At 38.7% G+C, this 21,843-nt stretch overlaps 1 protein-coding gene across 1 annotated transcript; it reads left to right on the top strand.

The window, feature by feature from the left end:
* Positions 1-3,526: 3,526 nt before the first annotated feature.
* On the top strand, positions 3,527-18,241 carry LOC108717514 (vomeronasal type-2 receptor 26). Its single transcript, XM_041564152.1, has 7 exons — positions 3,527-3,759; positions 4,391-4,682; positions 7,461-7,714; positions 10,265-10,829; positions 14,641-14,868; positions 15,536-15,659; positions 17,343-18,241. The coding sequence occupies exons 1-7, from the start codon at positions 3,527-3,529 to the stop codon at positions 18,239-18,241; spliced, it is 2,595 nt and encodes an 864-aa protein (XP_041420086.1).
* Positions 18,242-21,843: the final 3,602 nt, after the last annotated feature.

Below are 21,843 nucleotides of genomic sequence, written 5' to 3'. Positions count from 1 at the left end.
AATCCATCCATTTCTTAAAGGTTTCCATAATCTTTTTTTAAATTTATTTTTTTTAAGACGTGATTTCACCTCTAATAACATATTTCCAAGTATCCCAAAGTAAAAGGGATCCTTCTGATGTAAAATATTGGAAACATTTTTGATTATTGGAATAAAATGGAGACTATGGGAGATGGCCTTTCTGTAATTTAGATCTTTCTAGATAATGGGTTTCTGCATAACAGATCCCATACCTGAAAAGAAGAGATCCATTATCTGGGAAAACAGCAGGTCCCAAGCATTCTGTATGTATACTTGAAAATATGTTCTGACAAGCAGAAATTGGCCCATTCGTCAACATTAGGATTTTAGTGGATTTTGTGGTTTCTGAAACAATAGAAAAAAACAAATTTTCAATGAAAAAACCAATGGCGAGTCAAAAACAAATCTGTCCCATTTTACTTCACTGAAAGCTTTGTGAAACTGTGAAAAATTTGGGAAATTAAAGTCAATGGGCGGCAAAAAAATTTTTATGCGTGATATTTTTTTATTACGTGCTTGAGATTTTTTATTTGCACTCCAAATGCATTAAGGTCATTGACCATTTTTCTTGTGATGAATTTTTTGTCTCAGGGACAATTTTGTCACAATAGTTTTTTTGATGCGGCTGCAAATCCATGCCTGGCAAAAAAATTCGCTCATCACTACAGCCGACTTTAAAAAGCATGAATGAAATAAAGTCAAACAAATGTAAATACTTATCTGAAAACCTCAAAATTCTTGCTTTCAGAATTTTTGTGTGAGGAAAAAAAGCAAAAACCATTAAAACACGAAGAAAATTACAATTTTACAAGGACACTTCCTATTGATTTTTATATGACCTCGATGGCAACATTTTGTTTTTGATTTGTCTTTTTCAAAGCTTTTAAATTTAAAACAATTCAAATTTTTTGGTGGTTTGAGTAATTTGTTTAATTTATGATTTTACCATGTGCCAAACACAAAAAATGACCTTTAGTAAATGGGCCCCACAGTAATCTAAATTTCAATACTGAGGGGACCAGTTATGAAAGGCTGTGTAGTTTTGGTTTCCCCGAACACAATTAAAAGAAAGAGATCGATAAGACTATTAGTAGGGTTATCAGGTACAACTGTGGGGGTTGTGAGTGTATAACTATATCATCTTCAGCTAATGGGTATAATTACAAGACTCTGCTGGGATTCAAACCAGGAGACTCTGACTGCGTATCTTGACTCCGACTGCGTATCTTGACAGCGCTATATAAATAAATGATGATGACTCTCCATGTCATCTCCACTAGGCAGGTGAGCAGCTAGCAGACTTGTTCATGATTTATTACCTGGCCTTTCCTATCCCTTCCCAGCAGCTTATTGGTTGGTTAGGGTCAGCCAATCAGGTCTGAGTCTGCCCTATATAATACCTGCTCTCCTCACTACCTGTGCCGGAGCATTGCCCTCGGTTACCTGAACACTGAGTCACATCCCAGGCCCTTGTTTCCTAGCTCTGCTCCCTCCTGCTCCTAGTCCTACTCCAGTTCTGTTCCTGCTTTAGTCCTAATCTAGTAATATCTGTGCTCCTGGTTCCATTCTTGTTCCTGTTCTTCTGTACCCTTCCTGCTCCAATCCTGTTACTGGTTCTTTGCCTGCTCCATCCTGTTCCAGTCCTGGTCTCTATACCAGCTCAATCCCTGGTTCCTCACCCGCCCATTCCCACTCCTGCCAGTCCCTGTTTATTTGCCTTCTACACCCCAAATCTGTCTTGTAGTTTCCTTTCACCCCTTTTGTCTACCTGTTGGCTCAATTTCAGTCCTGACATGAAGGGATCACACCTTCCTTTCCAAAGGATCCCTTACAACTATCTCTATTGTTACACACCTGATAGGTCAGGAAGGAATTTTTCCCCTCTGAGGCAAATTAGTGAGGCTTCAGATGTTTTTTTTTTGCCTTTCTCTGGATCAACTGGCAGTTAGGCAGATATATATAATAAAAAAAATGGTTGAACTTGATGGACATGTGTCTTTTTTCAACCTTACTTAGTATGTTACTATGTTACTATGTACTGAAATACTTTAACTGCCCAGTGCCCTAAGGGTCATGCAATGCACCCAGTCAATCATTTTGGGGACTGACTGAATACTGAATCCTCCAAAAAAACATTTGGCCATAAACTGAACCAAATTAGAACCCTAATTTCATATTAAAATCTGTATAACATTTTTCTCACTACAAATGCACTAAAGTCAATGGGCATTTTCCTAGTGGAGGTTTTTTGTCTTTGCAACTTTTTGTCATAGTAGAAATTTTGCAAATTGTTAAAGTTTGGAATTTTACTGCAAATCAATGCCTGACGAAAAAAGTCACTCATCACTATTCCTGATTACTTGCCAGTGTCAGACTTGCCATTTCCCTTCTGCTATAGAAGAAAGAACTGTGATGTCATTATCTGGGACAAAGGGTCAATAAGATGGAGATACTTTTACTCAGGTGCTTCAGCCTAAAGTCCAACATCAGTGCAGCAGCCATCGGAGTAGGTATGTTAGACTTAAAATGATCTGCACACACCCCTGTAAGAACCTGAAACATATTAATATCACATAGAATCCAATATTCTCAAATTATGGCTCTGGACCACTTAGGGGGGGGTCCAATACAGTGGTTGGGAGGTCAACCTGAAGAACAGTTAATTAGGAAATTAGGAAGAATGTCTGTTTGATCTCTTAGATACTCCTTAGAGGCTGATTTGTCAGCATTCTCAGCTTAGTGGTTTGAAGTGGTTTTTAAAACTACAATTAAACTCTAAAATCATAAATGCCTGGCAATTTATTGAAATGTCTGAATTCAAAAAGTACGAATGAAGAAAAACACCAGAAAAATGCGAAAACCCTCAATTTTTCTTGAACGAACAAAAAATCTATACAACAATGAATGTAAACATCTAGAACCACGAACAAAAGATTGATCTTTGCAAGCTAAGAAAGGGAACTTCCATTGACTTCTACATGACCTCTACAGTTTTTATTCAGCTTACTTTTGTGTTTATAGGTTTTATGGTTTTAACCTTTGGCGATGGCCAAGCCAACTTGGCACCCCGACTGGCCACCTCACCCCCACACATAGGGGTAGGCAGAAAACTCTTCAAAAGGAACCTGCTCAGCACCCCCCATCATTGTGTCCTAGACAGGTGCCTCTTCTGCCGACCCCTAGTTCCAGCCATGACTTTAAGTTTTAGCTCCATGAATTAAAATAAGTCAGAGGTTCTAAGTAAAATCCATAAATCCCAAGGCTGCTGCTGTATTGGGAAGAGCTGAACACAGGCTATTATGGCTGATTTAGGAAACTCTATAACTGTGCTGCTAAAATATATCAGTGGGTGTAGCTGCTCATAGATTGCAGTTCAGGGAAGATATATAACTAAGGGAACATTGCTAGAAATATACACTTTGGTGTCTCTGTTATTGGCACAAAGATCTCTCTGCCTCATCAGCTCAGGATCCTGCACCATCTCTTTGTTCAGTTCTGTGGATAAATGGAGGTTCTGTTTCCTGACAGATTCAAGGTTCTCTTTGTGGTTCTGATGTTCCAGATATTTCCTTGTGCAGCTGAAATGGCCAGTCCCAGCTCTGGGTGCCAACTGAGGAGCCTCAGCAGGATGAACTACTTTAGTGATGGGGACTTGATCGTTGGTGGAATTCTCCAGATGCATGGTCTGTTCGTCAATTTACCTTATCATAAAGAACTGAGGCACATGGAGTGTTTTTTGTAAGGGCAAGTTACTTTTGTGTTATTACTTTATTGCCTGCAGGATATACAGTATCAAGTGATAGTCTGCATGTATCTAACTAACATATTCCTCCATACAACAATACTAGGACTTAGCACAAGAGCTTGGTGTATTTATGGGGACAAAACTGCACTTGCACCTCCGCACTCACTGCCAGTGTAACATGGACATAACTCCTTGGGCAGTTGGTAAGTACAGGGCCTGTGGATACAAGGGGCAGGGAGAGCCCAGTATTAGTAGGGTGCTAGTAAGGAGAGTACATGTGGGTGCTCACGGGCATTATATGGGCACATGCTGTACCTGCTTGAACACTGTTTATTTCCAGATACAATATTTATGCCTTTCCTGGTGCTGCAAAATGTGTGACTTATTGTTTAAGTTGCAGGTACAGAAAATCAAGGTGCATTGTGAGAAAACAACAAGCTGCTTTGTGCTTGTTTATACATTTGGCACCATTTACTAATGGGCACTACAAAAGATGTTTTCTTCAACTGAAGCTCAGCATCAATCTTGGACTTAACCTTGGAAAGGAGGCAGATAAAGTATAATTATATATATATACACCAACATATCTGTATTTAAACTCATTAATGTCTCTCTACATAACAGTTTCTCATTCAGACACTATCGGCACCTACTGGTTCTCATTTATACAATTGAGGAGATCAATAAGGACCCAGAGCTTCTGCCTAATGTGACTTTGGGCTATCAGATCTATGACTCCTGTGCCTCAGGGATGAAATCTTTTGCAAGTGCTTTTGGAATCCTGTCTGGAACAGAACCCCCAATCCCAAATTACAGCTGCTGGAACAACAGGAAGGTTGTGGGGTTCATAGGAGACGTGTCTTCAGAATCATCTCTGGCAATTGCGTGGCTCTCAGGGATCTATAGGTACCCTCAGGTCTGTGCTGGAAAGTCTCGCTCCATAGACTGCTACTAAATTCAACCCATTACTGATTTCTTTTTAGTTTTGTGTGTGGGTGTAAGTCAGGGTCACTGTCAGACAGATCCTAATAGGGCCCATACTAGATAAAGATAGTGTCAAATGATATACATGTGTTTTTTTATTAATTCACCTTGCATTGGGTGCACTAAAGCTTGAGCTCATTGGGGGTTCCCATGGTACTGTTAAAGATACTAACATAGTAACATAGTTAAGTTGGGTTGAAAAAAGACAAAGTTAATCAAGTCCAATCCCTCCAAATGAAAATCCAGCCCCATACACACACCCCTCCCTACTGTCACATAAATGATATATCCCCATATCTATACTAACTATAGAGTTTAGTATCACAATAGCCTTTGATATTCTAGTTGTCCAAGAAATCATCCAAGTCACTCTTGGATGGGAATATACATTTATATATAAACACATTTATCAAAAACATATTTTAATTTGGAAAGTCCCATGTCTACCACTGACTAATTTGATCCTTAGTATATCTAACGTGTGGAAATAAAGTTACAGAAAATACAGAACTTCAGAATATTTAGCCAGTCAAATAAATGATTAACAGCCAAACAACAATAGAGCAAAAGTATATGTTTTTGTGGATAACTGTGGAAAGTGTGTGCATTTGTGGTACTGTGTCTGGGAAATCTCTAGAGGGAAGGTAATATCTCCCAGAATGCTCTATGAGGCTCGGCATGTAATGTGAGTTACAGATACGATGAGTGATGAGGAGGTAATAAGCAGTGTAGGTGTGGGAAGTCATGTCATTAACTAGGAGAGGGGGAAAAAGCAGGAATTAGGTGTGAGGGACACTGAGTGAGGTTTGGGGAAAACTCTGACTCCTGTGCCAAGTCTGTTGGAGACTGAGGTATGGACTAACCACTAAAAGGGGGCTAAAACTTGGCTGTAAAAGGTAAGACCTGTGTGACCAGTGGACCAGTAGCCTTTTCTGGCTAATGTACAAGAACTGGAAGTTACTGTTACTTCTGTTACACATATTTCTAAACTGTGTGTGCCTGGTAATGTGTGTGTCCAGACTCTCCTTTATCCTTCAATATATGCACCTTCAGTGGGTTACACTTCCCCAACACATAAGATATTCTGTATGTTGCTTCCTTACATTCCAAATATAAGAAACAATGGTGTATGTAAACCGATGTGTAAATGTGCCAATCAGCAAGGTCAAAATCAGGCAAAAGTCAGGAACAGGAAGGGGCAAATTCACTAAGAATCGAAGTTGCACCAGGCGCAGCTTCGCCGCTCTTCGCCGCACTTCGCCGCACTTCGCCGCACTTCGCCAGGTGAATTTTCGCCAGCGCTCCGCAAATTCACTAAAATGCGAAGTTGCGCACAGGGGTAGCGTAAGTTTGCGAATTTGCGCTAGCGTTGTTTCGCTATATAAAGCGAAGTTGCGCTAGCGAAGGATAATTTGCATACGGCGCGAATTCAAATTTCAATGGAGGAACACGTATCTGCACTACAAATGCCTAGAAAACCTTCAAATCAGCCAATAAAAATTTTATTTTGCCCTACACATGTGCCCACTGTCTAGGTAAGTTGCCATGAGTCAGGAAATGTAGGGGGGAGGAAGGGGAGCCCCAAAAAATTTTCAATCTTTTTCAGCCTATCACCCGTCATGTAGAAAACACGCCAGCGTTTTTTGGGACTTAGAAAAAATTTTGACTTTTTTTGAAACAATCCCTATCTACTCTATTGCGCTTCGCCAGGTCTGAGGTGGCGAAGGAAGTCTAGCGTAAAAGGTAGCGTTCAGTACACTGCGCGCGTTAGTGAATTTGCGTAGTTTCGTCGCTAGCGAAGATTTGCCTGGTGTAAGGTTGCGAAGTAACACTAGCGAAACTACGCCAGCGTTCATTAGTGAATTTGCGCAGTAGCGATAATGCCGAACGCTAGCGAAAAAACAGCTAGCGTTCGGCGCTTCGCGCCTTAGTGAATTTGCCCCGAAGAATCTCACCCAGGAACTATAGGACATAGACCTACATTGGCCAATGAGTCAGTGCAGTGTAGGGGGTTTTATAGGCAACTTAATGGCTTACACTGATCAGCTGAGGTCAGATTGACAACAGGTGAAACAAGTCATGTCTACTTGCAATTACATGGAAAGCAATAGGAGGGAAGGAGGACCATAGCTGTCTGCTCACATAGCACAGGGGAAATGCAGAGAGCCCAGAAACACCAGGTTCCCGGTTCAAATTCAGCCAGGATATTATACCAAGTCTGGCTGCATACATAAAAAATAACCCATTTTGGCCTGGTTTATAACTGGTTTTTATTATCTTACATTACAAGGATATTATAGACAAATAGCAGGGTAACCTTTTTTTTACTATGATGATGTTTTGATGCTGATTCTGTTAATGCCTTCAAGAGTGGCTTGGATGATTTCTTGGACAAGCAGAATATCTAAGGTTATTGTGATATTAAAATGTACAATTAATATAGATATTGGTATATATAGTTTCAGTCGGTGTGTAGGTATGTGCACTGGGTTTTAATTTGGAGGGTTGAACTTGATGGACTTTGGTCTTTTTTTAACCTAACTTAACTATGTAACTATATATAATGAAGGTGAAAACATATGTATAAATAATGCAAGTTTTGGTTTTTGCCATTCTTGCCTATCAGTATGAAAAAAATATTTAGCTAATTCCATATCTGCTTATTGTTTAGCTTCACTAGAAGAAGCTGAAATGTTTCTTTAATCTGCAGATCAGTTACAGCTCTGAAGATCCAATATTTAATAAAAAAGTAGAGTTTCCATCTGTCTATCGAATGATCCCCAATGAGTTATCAGAAGTTGATGCTATAATGAGCATGTTTAAGTATTTTGGCTGGAATTGGGTTGGACTTATTGTATCAGATGATGACTATGGTTACAGGGCAAGTAAAAGTCTGGAAAAAGTAATGAGAAAAGAAAGTGTCTGTTTGGATTTCCTTATCAGACTAAGATTTACTGAAAAAAGGTAGGTTGTAAAGGATTCTGGATGTTCAATCCTGTAGCCATTTCATTTCCATTCTCCAACCTGTATAAATCTTAGAAATTCAAACACTGTGAAACAGCACTTCATATGGAAGCTCTGGAGAAGACAACAAGAAAAATGAAAGGGCAAATATAATGTAGTAGGTTTTTTAACTCCTCGACACCTCTCTGTGTAAGTACTCTTTACTATTCATTCTCACGTAAAAACCCATTCAGTGGACCAAAGTTACAATCTTTCCTTAACTATTTGTGATCCGCCGCCAGGGAGAGATGTGTACTTACAAATGTTTCATAAAGTTGTGTGACTGTCAGATAATTCCCTCGTTACTGTTATCCAGATTCGGTAGGAAAAATGGGCTTCAGATAGTGTAAAACTTTTTTAATAAATATCAAAATGTTTACAAATTTACATAATACCAGCAGATTGGCGCTTCTCAGTCTTTCCAGGTCTTATTTGTGGTTACCCGCTATGCTGTAGTTGGAGTTCAATTGTTTGGGCCAACATACCTATATACTTTTAGTTTTAAATGCATATAAAAAGTGTTTTTGGGAACATCCAGGGGACAAAAGAATTTGATATAACATTTTTAGTGTGTCACTCAACAACATCTTATCCCGTGTATTATTATAAAAATGCTCTCAAGTTGACATCTATGCTAAGGCCTTTCCATTACATCCACCTACTCTCACATTGTAAGGTCTCTCTATTACTAAGTTACCACCTCGACAATTATTGTTCACTTGTTCAATCCCCCAATATATCAGATTGCAATTGCAATTTCAGGCCATTTACTGTAATAGTCTATCAAGGTTATAGCAAATCTGGAGTCTATAGGATCATCTGTAAAAGGACCAACATTATCAATAGCAAGTTTTTCCCATGCTGAATCAGGGAATGGTACTGGTTTTACATCTGGTCTCAACTTAACTTTGTGTATAAAGTTCTTTGCACAGCCCAGTGAAGTGTTGCTTTGTGGTGAAATTTTAGACACTGTGCTGGGCTGTGTGGCACTGGTGCTGTAGTAATGAGACCATCAACTAATTGTAGGTTTAATGCAGCAAAGAGATCCCTTCCAAGTATAGCAGTTCCCTTATTCACAATGTAAAAGTCACATTTTGCAGTATTTTATTCAAATTGTACAGTCACTGGCAACCAAGCACAGGGATTGGATCCTTTAAGTAACTGATCAGTTTCAGGGCAGGTGCAACAAGCGGATCTTTTGCAAAGTATTTCAAGAAAATATCCTTTGGTTGTATAGAAGGAGCTGAACCTGTATCAATCATCAGGTTAATGGAGTGTCCCTTGTCAGCAGAAGCAGTACTGACACTGACATATAAACTTGTCTGGAATAAATGTACCAGCTTTATCCACACTTAATACTGTAACATTTGTAGTAGTGACTTCATGAACATCTTTAGCAGAACTACGGCAGATCTTAGCAAAATATCCTATTTTTGTGCATTTGCGGCACCGTTTAGCTTTTGCAAGACATGTAACATGATTTGCAGTGTGTTGTGTTGAACCACAGCGAAAGCAGTATTTTCTATTTGTATTTGCTGTATGATTTTGCAGTGTAGGTGAATCCCTTTCCTTAGCACTGTATTTTGCCTGTGACTGTGCATTATTAGGCCACAGTGCTGAATTCACAGTCTGTACATTCCCAGCAGTTCCCTGTCTGAGAGTTTTAGCCTGTGCCACTGCTGTTTCAATTTGGCTAGCAACTGTAATAGCCTTTGCAAGGGTTAAATCCTGCTCTAGGAGCAGTCTCTCTCTAATGTGAGGTGAGGTTGTTTTTTCCACTATTTGGTCTCTTAGCATTTCATCTGTTAGATTCCCAAACTCACAGGTAACAACCAGCTCTCTCAAAGCTGCCACAAATTGTTCTGTGGATTCGCCATTACGTTGTCCACGTTGGCGGAATTAATATCTTTCAGCAACCACATTTACTCTTGGCACGAAAAAGTTCTTTAAAGCAGTAAGAGCAGTTTCATAAGTCTCATCAGGTAATGGTAATGTATAGAATCCCTCTGCTCCCAGGCAGTGAATAAATAAAGCACACTTTCTAGCAGCAGAAATCTCCCCTTGGTCAGCAGCAATAAAGTAATTTTCAAACATATGGATCCAAGCAGTAAAAGGTATGGTAGGCTCACCAGGGTTTGGAAGAAAAGTTGCAGGCTGCTGCAGAGGTAGAATATCCCATCCTCGTCGCCATTTGTTATGTTTTGGGTAGCCGAGGATGAGTAGAGTATAACAGTGCATTATTAGCAGAGTCATGCAGGCATTACACAACAGTAACTTTCACTTTTACTTTTAAGCTACCAGGAAGTATGCACAGTATGTCTGAACACAGTGACATCTACAGGCCAACACCAAAGACTTACAAACTGATAGTTATGGGAATTATTGCTTTCGGGAAAATGTTTGTAATAACTAACCCTATTAGAATAGTTCTTTTATCTGTCCCATGTTTTTATTACTCCCAAACTATAGTCATCAAGATCTCTCTTAAATTTTTTTTGTTTGTTTTCAAAGATCTACTGTTCATCTAAGAGAAACCGCTAAAATTAAAGACACAATCTACAGAAGCACAGCTAAGGTCATCATGCTCTTTATCAGTTTAAAGTTTGCTGACCACACTAAATTTTTCCTTGATCCTGATAAAATTCCCAAAAAAATATGGATTGCATCCTCGTCTCTCCCTCATATAGCTGAAATGCGATATTTGCCAGTATTTGTTGCTTTAAATGGCACTTTGGCATTTTCTTCCCAACAAGGAGAGATTCCAGGTTTTAAGCAGTTTTTCTATTCCTTAAATCCATTTAAATATCAACGTGACATTTTATTCACAAACATGTGGCAATTATTATTTCACTGCACCTTTCCAAAGATAAAGAAAAAATCATCTATAAAGTGCACAGGGAATGAATCATTTGATGATATAGATCTGGCATCTTATGAAACATTTGATTTCAGAATATCTTATCGGGTTTACACTGCAGTTTACGCAATGGCTCACGCTCTCCATGAACTGTACGGCACAATGACAAGTCACCCTAAATCAGCAGAGAGTCTACAAGTTTATTTTAAGCAATGGCAGGTAAGTTGGTGAACAGTTCTACTTTAATAGTTGTTTATACAGTTTGCAAATAGCTACTTAGACATATATAGTTAATTTATGTTGGAAGAAAACAATATTCAGTTCAGTCTTTCCAAATTATCTCCAGCACACACAGAATATAATACATATGTAGGTCTTGAGATCAGAATAGCCCTGGATATTGCGGTTATCAAAGACATAACCCGCTCTAACAAGTATTAAGTCTGCCATCATATCATCACCCAACTGGTTATTCCACAGCCTCACTCAATTATTTTCTTTTCTATGTGAAAAATATCCCCCACTTTTCTTTATCTATTTATAAAATTCCTTTATGTTCTTCTAAAGAGTACCGTATATACTCGAGTATAAGCCGATCCGAGTATAAGCCGAGGTACCTAATTTTACCTACGAAAACTGGGAAAACTTATTGACTCGATTATAAGCCTAGACACAACTACAGCCATGTCTCCCAGCAGCGCACATTCCGCCAAAGAGACCCCCCTAGCGATCAACCGGACTTCTTTGCAAAGTTGATGGTGACAGAGAATTGCCAAATGGATTACTGTGTGCATTGTCCCACTGTCCCACTACCATGTGCAAAGGGTGCTGTGTGATATTGCCATCACTGTTAATCTTTCGTATAACCAACAGATGGCGCTGTGTGATATTGCAGTCACTGTTATTCTTTGATATAACCAACAGAGGGCGCTGTGTGATATTGCAGTCACTGTTAATCTTTCATATAACCAACAGATGGCGCTGTGTGATATTGCAGTCAGTTATTCTTTGATATAACCAACAGAGGGCGCACTGTTATTCTTTGATATAACCAACAGAGGGTGCTGTGTGATATTGCAGTCACTGTTAGTCTTTGATATAACCAACAGATGGCGCTGTGTGATATTGCAGTCACTGTTATTCTTTCATATAACCAACAGAGGGTGCACTGTTATTCTTTCATATAACCAACAGATGGCGCTGTGTGATATTGCAGTCACTGTTATTCTTTGATATAACCAACAGAGGGTGCACTGTTATTCTTTGATATAACCAACAGATGGTGCTGTGTGATATTGCAGTCACTGTTATTCTTTCATATAACCAACAGAGGGTGCTGTGTGATATTGCAGTCACTGTTATTCTTCCAAATAACCAACAGAGGGCGCTGTGTGATATTGCAGTCACTGTTATTCTTTGATATAACCAACAGACGGCGCTGTGTGATATTGCAGTCACTGTTTTTCTTTGATATAACCAATAGAGGGCGCACTGTTATTCTTTCATATAACCAACAGAAGGCATTGTGTGATATTGCAGTCTCTCCCCAAGTGAACTGTTGGTATAGGAATGATTAAAAGTGACTGCAATCTCAGCTACTGCCCGCTGACCCGAGTATAAGCCGAGGTAGACTTTTTCAGCACATTTTGGTTGCTGAAAAACTCGGCTTATACTCGGGTATATACGGTAAGTACCTTTTCTACATGTCAAACTTGATCTATTTCCTAATAGTTTCATTGTTTTATATTTTTAACCAAAGTCAAAGTCCGTTAAGCCATTTAGAAATGTAAATAGCCTTCCTAACATTTGAGTTTCTTTTCGGGAGAAAAACTTGATTTGTATGAACTAATAGAATTCGAATCTTTTGGTCAGAACCATTCGATTGAATATTAGCGATTCAAATTTTTTCTTAAATAACCTCCTAGTTGAATTGTTGAATATATTCGAATTAAAAAACATTTACATGGATTAATGGGCCTGTAAATGTCAGCATATTTGGGGTACTCAGTGTTTTCATACCTTGAGTCAATTCCATATTTTAGTTGACACTGATTGGCACTGCAAAGAGTTTCACAGTATGTTGTCCAGAAAAACCCCAAATCATTCTTAATTAAAGAGGTACCCAATGCTCATGGTCTTCTTTCTATTGTTTTTCTCTTTTCTTTTTTGGTTCTCCTTTTTCTTTTCTTTTATCCGAGTCAATTGTTTAAAATGGTGTAGCATTGTTTACTGTTATTTGTGCAATGGCAACTAATACGCTAACAATAGCTCATGCCCTGTGAACTCCCGGAAAGGTATTCTTAAATATTGTCATATGTATAAAACACAAATAAAAACATTTAAAGAAAAAAAAAAAAGAGTTACCCAATGCATTTCCATTTAGTTTATAACTAGCATTTATTTTAGCAAAGTGCATAACCTTTCCTGTATCAACATTGAACCTTATTTAAAGAGAAAATTGAGAGGAGGCTCAGATGCACCATCTTGAACCTTTAACTAGGGGAGCTAAAACAACAGTCTACATGAAAACGGGCACTTAATGAGCAATTCCTGAGGCTGACATATAATAGTTTACCTCTCTTTTGTACATCAATACATTTCTACCAGATGTATATATGCCTGCCTTAAGGACTGCTCATTGAGTGCCTGCTTACATCCATACAGTTGTTTTCATTAAACCTCTTTTGCTCATTTTCAGCCAGACACATCTCTCTGCAGAGGGGCAAATCCCTGTATGGAACTTATAATGGGTCATTTATGTCTGCAAGTGTAGTGTGCAACTTAATCACCCCTATAATTCCTTCTACCTTACTTCCGCTTAGTAGGAGTTCAGTCGGTTACTTTTTATATATGCTATAGTAATGATGTTGCTCTTTTGGTGATTTAGTGACCATGTCTTTGTATAATATCATGTAAAATTGGTTGCCAAAAATGTTTACCATTTTTTTCACCTTGTCAAGACAGCAAAAATTATTTTAAGGGCAATTGTGAGATATGCTATAGTTTTTTTATAAATGTGTTTCTGTTTGATGTACCGTATTTACTCGAGTATAAGTCGACCCGAGTATAAGCCGAGGGACCTAATTTTACCTACGAAAACTGGGAAAACTTATTGACTCGAGTATAAGCTTAGACACAACTACAGCCCTGTCTCCCAGCAGAGCACATTCCGTCAAAGCGCCCCCCCCCCAGCGATCAACCGGACATCAAAGTTGATGGTGACAGAGGATTGCCAAATGAATTACTGTGTGTATTGTCCCACTACCATGTGCAGAGGGTGCTGTGTAATATTGCCATCACTGTTATTCTTTCATATAACCAACAGAGGGCGCTGTGTGATATTGCAGTCACTGTTATTCTTTCATATAACCAACAGAGGGCGCACTGTTATTCTTTCATATAACCAACAGAGGGCGCTGTGTGATATTGCAGTCTCTCCCCAAGTGAAATGTTGGTATAGGAATGATTAAAAGTGACTGCAATCTCAACTACTGCCCGCTGACCCGAGTATAAGCCAAGGTAGACTTTTTCAGCACATTTTGGTTGCTGAAAAACTCGGCTTATACTCGAGTATATACGGTACTTGATTGATTAAGCTAAGATTTTAGGTACACTTAACTACCTTTACTTTGGTTGGTCACTGCAACTTATATCCATTGATCTGCACTTTTATCCACAGTTAGGAGTGTACAATAAGCATATATCCACATCAGGAACTCTGAATGGTACATTTAAATTCCCACAGTTCCCAGTTGGAACTTTTTTTTCAAGACTATTCAATATATAAAAGATTATTTCCTGTGGGTTTTGGGTTCCTTGTATATTATACTGTACTGTGAGTGGGGAGCCCATCCACCCTGCAGTATTGGGCGGGGCTAAGGTTTATTTTAATCTTTTTGGCCTTGCTGAATAAAATTTGTTTTTAACAAAATGGTAATATAATCAACTTGGGCCCATTTTTGATATTCATTACAATTGATCACTAAATCTTGCTCCTGTTGTACCAGATGTACTTTTTCATCTTTTTAAGCTAAATTCATTGATGCAGCGTCTGAAATTCAGAACTTCGTCTGGGGATGAAATACACGTTGACAACAATGGAGACCAACCAGCCCGTTATGATATTCTGAAATACTACTTCTTAAAAATAGGAAATGTAAAAAGGATAAAGGTTGGAAGTTTTGATGCATCCAAGTCTGATGGGAATCAATTATTTTTCAAGAACATCACCAGTCTCTGGGAACCCTATTTTTCAGAGGTAACAACACAGACAAACTATGTACTTTAAATTTTCAGTATGTAAAAGCCAAGATGGGAGTTAGATGGAAACCTGTAAAATGATCAAAACACATTGGTGTCGGGTAAATAGAGTCTTTATTTCCATTTTTTTTTCTTGTTTAAGCTCTATAATAGTGCCCAATAAACTAGAGCTACCTTTCTGCAATGTGCCATGTAGTCTTCATGGTGAACATTAAGAAAGTTTTCCATTCATGATCTCCAGGCCATGTTGGGTGATTCCCTGTTAAGGCCTCTTCAGGCAGAGGATTCTTATAGTTGTTGTCAGAACTGAACATCAGAGATGTCCTTCTCCAGGAGACATTGATACTCTGCTAAGAATATGTGAGAAACTCATGGTTCCAACATTAGTGCAGGTAGGATGGCATCTGGTGTGCCAAGAGTAGGCACTTGTCCCTGCACAGATACCAAATTCAAGGATCTCAGTTACACAGGTGACATGTTAATAATTTTAATTTCTGGACCCAACCAGTAAGAACACTGCAATGTTAATGTCACAGCTTATACTAATCTTCTATACTGCTGACATCAAGCACAAAACACTAAAGAAAATCCCTGTCCCTGTTCCCTTTCAAGCATTTATTTTCCCATATTCTGCTTTAAATTCATGTCTCTCTTTCACTCCACAGTTTGTCCATTCTCATTGTAATGAGCCCTGTATACCAGGGTACAGAAAAGCTAAAACAGAAGGAAAACCAAGTTGCTGTTATACCTGTGTACCGTGTGATCATGGGGAAATGTCTAACATAACAGGTACTGTATGTCTGATCTCAAATGCATTGTCTCTTCAAGTCTAGAAGAATATGGGATGATAGCTGAAAAAAATTAAAATGAGAAATAGAAAATGGGGAAATAATGTTTTTTTAAAAGAAAACAATAAAAAAACACAATGATAAAATGTGTAATTACCTTCCCCCCTCAGATAATATAAATATCTAGATAGGTTTGCCCACTTCTCACAGAGCAGAATTTCTTTATATTTGTGGAGAGGGGAGCAAAGCATTTACAAACATTGGACTTCTTATAGTGACCAACTTGGGGCAGCAAAACCTACATTCTAGTTCTACATTGTAGTAGAAGTCCAGAACACTGGAATAAATGAAAAGCTTTAACTTAACACTATTCCATCACCCTTAGTTCTGTGGGGTGGTTTGTTCATCTTGAAACAAGACAAAATAACACTGAGAAGTAGGAAGGACTTAATTATACTGTGCTCATTATATTTCATTTACATGACATTGTCAGACAGAGAGACTGGTACCTACTGTATATCACTGGCTTTGCAACAAACTTAAATCACCAGCCTTTTCCACATTTCTCTATGTGAAATACTGAAAAAATATAAACATACATGGAACATTAATGTACAGTGAAGGCAACAAGTCACTATCTCCACTATGACATTTAGGGGCACATTTACTAAGCTCGTATGAAGAATTCGAATGAAAAAAAGTTTAAATTTTAAAGTAATTTTTTGGGTACTTCGACCATTGAATAGGTTACTACGACCTTCGACTTTGATTCAAACGATTCGAACTAAAAATCATTCGATTTGTTTTTCGTCAAAAATTTAGAACAGAGGTAAGAACATATGCAAGACAAATGGCAAGTTATCAAAGCAACCAATCAGTGCATATAAAATACATGGTGTTGCAAAAATCCCAATCATGGATCTGTTGGTTTTGTAGATGTTTCTTAGAGTTAGCCATATCAATGTCAAATGTAGAGATATAATATAACATTATAGCAAGAAAAGGAAAGGGAAAAAAAGTAGGAAATAAAGGCAGAGGAGGAGACGTCATTATATTGTACATAGACATTTTGATTCACCAATAGAGGAGTAGGAGTTGGGATCTTTATGTTCCCAAATGGTCTGCAGGTAGGAAGGTAAGTGCTCCAGGGTGAGAAGCTTCTGGCCACCATTTAGTATATTGAAAGGGAGCTACTATATTTTCTTGTTTTTCCTGAATTCTGTTTGTCTAAACCTGTGCTTGAACTGGGGCGTGAAATGTTTTGGGCCTGTTCCCAGTATCTTCCCAGTCTAGTATCTTCATCCAGTCTTCTAGCATTTTGCCATGACTTATTGTAATTGGTGATGTCCCTGCCAATTGTCATTCTGGTGAATTTTTGCTAAAAAATGTGCTTTGCTCTTTAGTAAAATCGCCCCAGAGATTGAGCTGAAAGGGCACATATAAATGTAACTTCCATATATGAGAAGGGTTTTATATATAGTGTGATAACAATTTTCATGAAATAAATCAACACCCACTTGGTCCACATAGAATAAAGAAAGTATCCAAGAGTAATAAATATGCAAAAGCAAAATGCATTTTCAAATCTGTTTAGTGGCCTTGACTGTATTGAAATTCATTTGGCACCTGGCTAATAAGAGTGTCAAGTTGTACCCCAAGTATAACATGTACATTTTTTTTACAGATGCTCAGACTTGCATGAAATGCTCTAAATATGAAAAATCTAATTCTGGAAGAAACAGCTGCATCCCAAGGAATTCAAATTACCTTTCCTATAAAGACCAACTGGGAGCTACTTTATCCTTCATCTCTATAATATTATCCTTTACTTGTGCTGTAATCCTGGGAATATTTAGAAAGTACCGTGAGACTCCTATAGTGAGAGCCAACAACCAATATCTCAGCTGTCTCCTCCTCATCTCTCTCATGTTGTGTTTCCTTTCCTCTTTATTATTTATTGGGCGCCCCACACAGATATGTTGTCTCCTCCAACAAGTGATCTTTGGGATTGTGTTTACAATTTCTCTTTCATCTTTGTTGGCTAAAACGCTCACAGTTATTATTGCCTTCAATGCCACAAAGCCTGGGAGCAAGATGAAGAAGTATGTAGGAACCCAACTGTCCATCATACTAATCATTGTATGTTCTTTAGGTGAGACTGTGATTTCTGCTGTGTGGTTGGCCTCCAATCCCCCATTTGCAGAGGCTGATACTCTTTCTGATCCAGACTATATATTTCTGTTCTGTAATGAAGGGTCTGGCATTTTTTTATTCTGTATAATTGGTTATATGGGAACCTTGGCCCTACTGAGTTTCATTGCTGCATTTCTAGCCAAGGATTTCCCTGACCGATTTAATGAGGCTAAAAACATCACTTTCAGTATGTTGGTGTTCTGTAGCGTGTGGGTGACATTTGTCCCTGCATACCTGAGCAGTAAGGGGAGTAGAATGGTGGCAGTTGAGATATTTGCCATTTTATCTTCCAGTGCTGGATTATTGGGCTGTATATTTATCCCCAAATGTTATATCATTTTTCTAAGGCCTGAGCTGAACACAAAAGACCTCGTTGTTAGAAAATCATAGAATTATATAGGAATACGAATTTCAGGAAATCCTAGAGGAGGAATACCATTGGGAAACATCTCTATAAAATGGAATGTGATTTTTCAACATTTTTTCTTTTTTTGTTGGAAAACATTCCTGAAATCTTATATCTCCATTCAGAAGGAAAAAAAAAAAGATATAATGATCCATGGAATGTATTAGTAGCTTTGGCCTTGACTACTCAGTCATCATTTCCCCCTATACAAAACACCTATTTAAGATAGGTGTTACATAAGGTATATCTACTGTAGGATAGGTAAATTTAAAACAACTGGACTTGCTGAGTAATCAATGAAGACGTTTCACTACTCATCCGAGCAGCTTCTTCAGTACAACTAACTGGTGTGGGAAGTTCCGTTATATAAACTCTTCCACTAATCCAATCACAATGGCACATTGTAACTCTTCAAAGAGATGACATCTGAAGAAATTCACAAAGGTGTTGATTCTGTGTAGTTTCTGTGATAGGATTATCCAATGTGTCATGCAACTCCTAGATACAGGTGTTACTTGTGAGTTGCATGAATGGATGTGTTAAGTGTTCTGAATCCGCTGGGGTAGAGATCTTAGAACAGCATTGTATGTAGCAGACAGGTGGCCTCTGTTCAGGGATGGTTTCTCCACCTTGACATGAATCACCTCTTTCACGCCTTGTTCAAACCAGCGTCTTCTTTATCCAAGATTTGGACCTTGCTATCTTCAAAGGAGTGTCCCTTGTCTTTTTAGGTGTAGAAAGACAGCTGAGTCTTGACCTGTAGAGTTCTCCCTCCTGTGCTGAGCCATTCGCTTGGTGAGCAGTTGTTTTGTCTCCCCAATGTATAGATCTGTGCTCTCCTCGCTACACTGGACTCCGTATACCACATTGTTTTGTTTTTCTTTTGGAGTTGGATCCTTTGGGTGTACCAGTTTTTGTCTCAGTGTGTTGCTAGGTTTGAAAAACATAGGGACGTGGTGTTTGTTGAAAATCCTCCTGAGTTTCTCTGACACTCCAGCTACATATGGGATGACTATGTTTCGCCTAATATGTATTTCCGGGCGGTTATTTCTATTGGTGTTCCTGTTGGGCTTGGTTGCTGCTGTTTTGACAAAGGCCCAGTCTGGGGAGCCACACGCTTTCAAAGCTCCTCTGAGATGTTTTTGCTCTTTGTCTTTGGACTCTGTATCAGTTGCCACAACTTCCGCCCTGTGGTGCAGAGTTCTAATGACACCCAGTTTGTGTTCCAGCGGATGGTGGGAATCAAACAACAGATGTTGATCCGTATGAGTGGGTTTCCTGTATACTTACGTCTTCAAGTTACCCCCCTCTTGGATGCACATCAAACAGTCCAAAAAGGCAAGTTTGTTCTCGTGGACATCTTCCCTTGTGAACTTGATGTTATTGTCCACTGAGTTTATGTGTTCTGTAAAGGCCGCCACTTCTTTGGATCTGGATTTTATCATCCACATACCTGAACCAGTGAGTCGGTGTAGTTCCCTGGAATGTAAGTAAGGCCCTCCTTTCCACTTCCTCCATGTACAGGTTCCCTACAATAGGAGAGACTGGAGAACCCATTGCACAGCCATGTTTCTGTCTATAAAAAAAGGTTCTTGTATTTGAAGTATGTGGTGTTAAGACACAAATCTAGCAACAAACATACTTGGTTGGGACTGAGCTTCGTTCTGCTGCTGAGGGTGTTATCTTATTGCAGTAGATTTCTTACGGTCTCAATCACCTCTGTAGTAGGTATACATGTGAACAAAGAAGTGACATCATATGATACCATTGTTTCTTCTGCCTCTAGTGTAACGCCGTGAATTTTGGTTACAAACTCTTTGGCGTTCTGGATATGATGCACTGTATTGCCTACCAACGGGGCTAAGATGTTAGCCAAGAATTTTGCAATGCTGTATGTCACTGAATTTATGCTGCTGACAATGGGTCTTAGTGGGGCTCCTTCTTTGTGTATCTTGGGGAGTCCGTATAAGCATGGTGTGGCTTTTCTGTGGTACAGGCGGTGGTATAAAACTCGATCAATGGCTTTCTCCTTTTCAAGTTGTTGTAGGCAACCTATTACCTTTTTCTTGTAACCGCTGGTTGGGTCTTTCTTTAAGGGTTCATATGTATTGCTATCACTGAGTAGAGATGTTATCTTGCAGTCATAGTGAATTTCTGTGAATTTCTTCAGATGTCACCTCTTTGAAGCGTTACAATGTGCCATTGTGATTAAAAATTCTATAAATACATATGCAAATTATTATTGTGAATAGACCTAACTGCCAGCCATTATGTTATTAAATATTAAATGTTGAAATATAAATACATGAAGTCATGTCTCATGTTTAGACCTATTGGTATTCTAGTATCCAGTTCCAGAATCCAGTATGCTTCTCTTAGATTCAAGGGGCGCAAGGTGTCACCATGACTTTCACCCTAGATCTTGTGTACCCCTAGAGGAGCATAATAGAAAGTGTTTACCTATGGCTGACTTGTCATCTTTATTTTCAATTGCCCTAATATGCTCTCTTACTCTTTTTTTTCAGGCATCGAATAGAGCGGCCCACATACTGTTTCCTGCAACACTTACATTCCAATAAATATACTATCCGCTTAGAGTTACAGTTATAACATTCTTTACTTTGATAAATTCAACCTGTTGCATTAGCTGTAAAGCTGCTACTTATGTCAATTACCCTACAGGTTTTACATTTCATAGATCCACCCTCAAAAGTGCCTTTTGAGGTGAGCCAATCACCTGTCTGTTTCGGTATGGATGAAGAGACTATGCTAGGTGCCAGTATATTGTCCAATGTAGGGGCTTTTTTGGACACAAATTTAATTTAATTAGAAGATAATACTTCATGTAGTTTTTTATCGCCACCCAAAATCGGGAGGTATCTCTTAACCACTTTGCACATTTGATTATATTCTTCACTATATTTGGTTACAAAATAAATTATTTCATTTTGGCCACACAGTGTAACATTATTGTGTTGATTTTCATCCATATATTGCCTTTTTGGGACTAGTTTACTCGCTTTATCAGAAGAGTTATCATATGAGGTCCTTAGAGTAACCCCTTCCACGTAGTCTTAGAGACAATTCCCTTGACTGTTTGTGGAAGGAGCTAGTCTGTTTCTGCGATAGCGTACGAATTGACTATATTGGATACTCCGCATGGTATTTGCTGCTGTGGGCTTACGGAAAATCTCAGTGTCAATCTTATCTTGGTTTCTATTACCTATTAGTTTCAAATCCAAAAAATTAATCTTAGTAGTGCGATGCTCTAAAGAAAATTCTAAATTAATCTTATTATCATTTAGATATTTGTGAAAATCCATTATTAAATCAGGTGAACCATCCCAAATACATAAGAGATCGCCTATAAAACGACCGTACCAAATTATGTGACCTCGATAGGGATTATCATATCTAAGGATGCAACGAATGTAGTTCAAGTGTGCTTCAAAAGTGGATTAGGCTCCTTGCAGCCCAGGGTGCAGCAGCACTCCGGTATTGTTGAAAATAGTGAAAAACCTTAGGCGTTTGCGTTACAGCTCCCACCAACCCATGTATAGGTTGGCATAGGTGGGGGCATAGGATG

The sequence above is a fragment of the Xenopus laevis genome, chromosome 5S, assembly GCF_017654675.1.
Source record: "Xenopus laevis strain J_2021 chromosome 5S, Xenopus_laevis_v10.1, whole genome shotgun sequence".
Classification (NCBI taxonomy): Eukaryota; Metazoa; Chordata; class Amphibia; order Anura; family Pipidae; genus Xenopus; species Xenopus laevis.
This window is presented reverse-complemented; position numbering and strand designations above follow the sequence as displayed.

What these genes read in the sequence shown, in the direction of transcription:
- LOC108717514 (XM_041564152.1), top strand. Translation starts at nt 3,527, where the DNA reads ATGGAGGTTCTGTTTCCTGACAGATTCAAGGTTCTCTTTGTGGTTCTG. An exon ending in GGATCTATAGGTACCCTCAG is followed by an intron (nt 4,683 to 7,460) that starts GTCTGTGCTGGA and finishes TTTAATCTGCAG; the next exon opens with ATCAGTTACAGCTCTGAAGA. An exon ending in CTAAGATTTACTGAAAAAAG is followed by an intron (nt 7,715 to 10,264) that starts GTAGGTTGTAAA and finishes TTGTTTTCAAAG; the next exon opens with ATCTACTGTTCATCTAAGAG.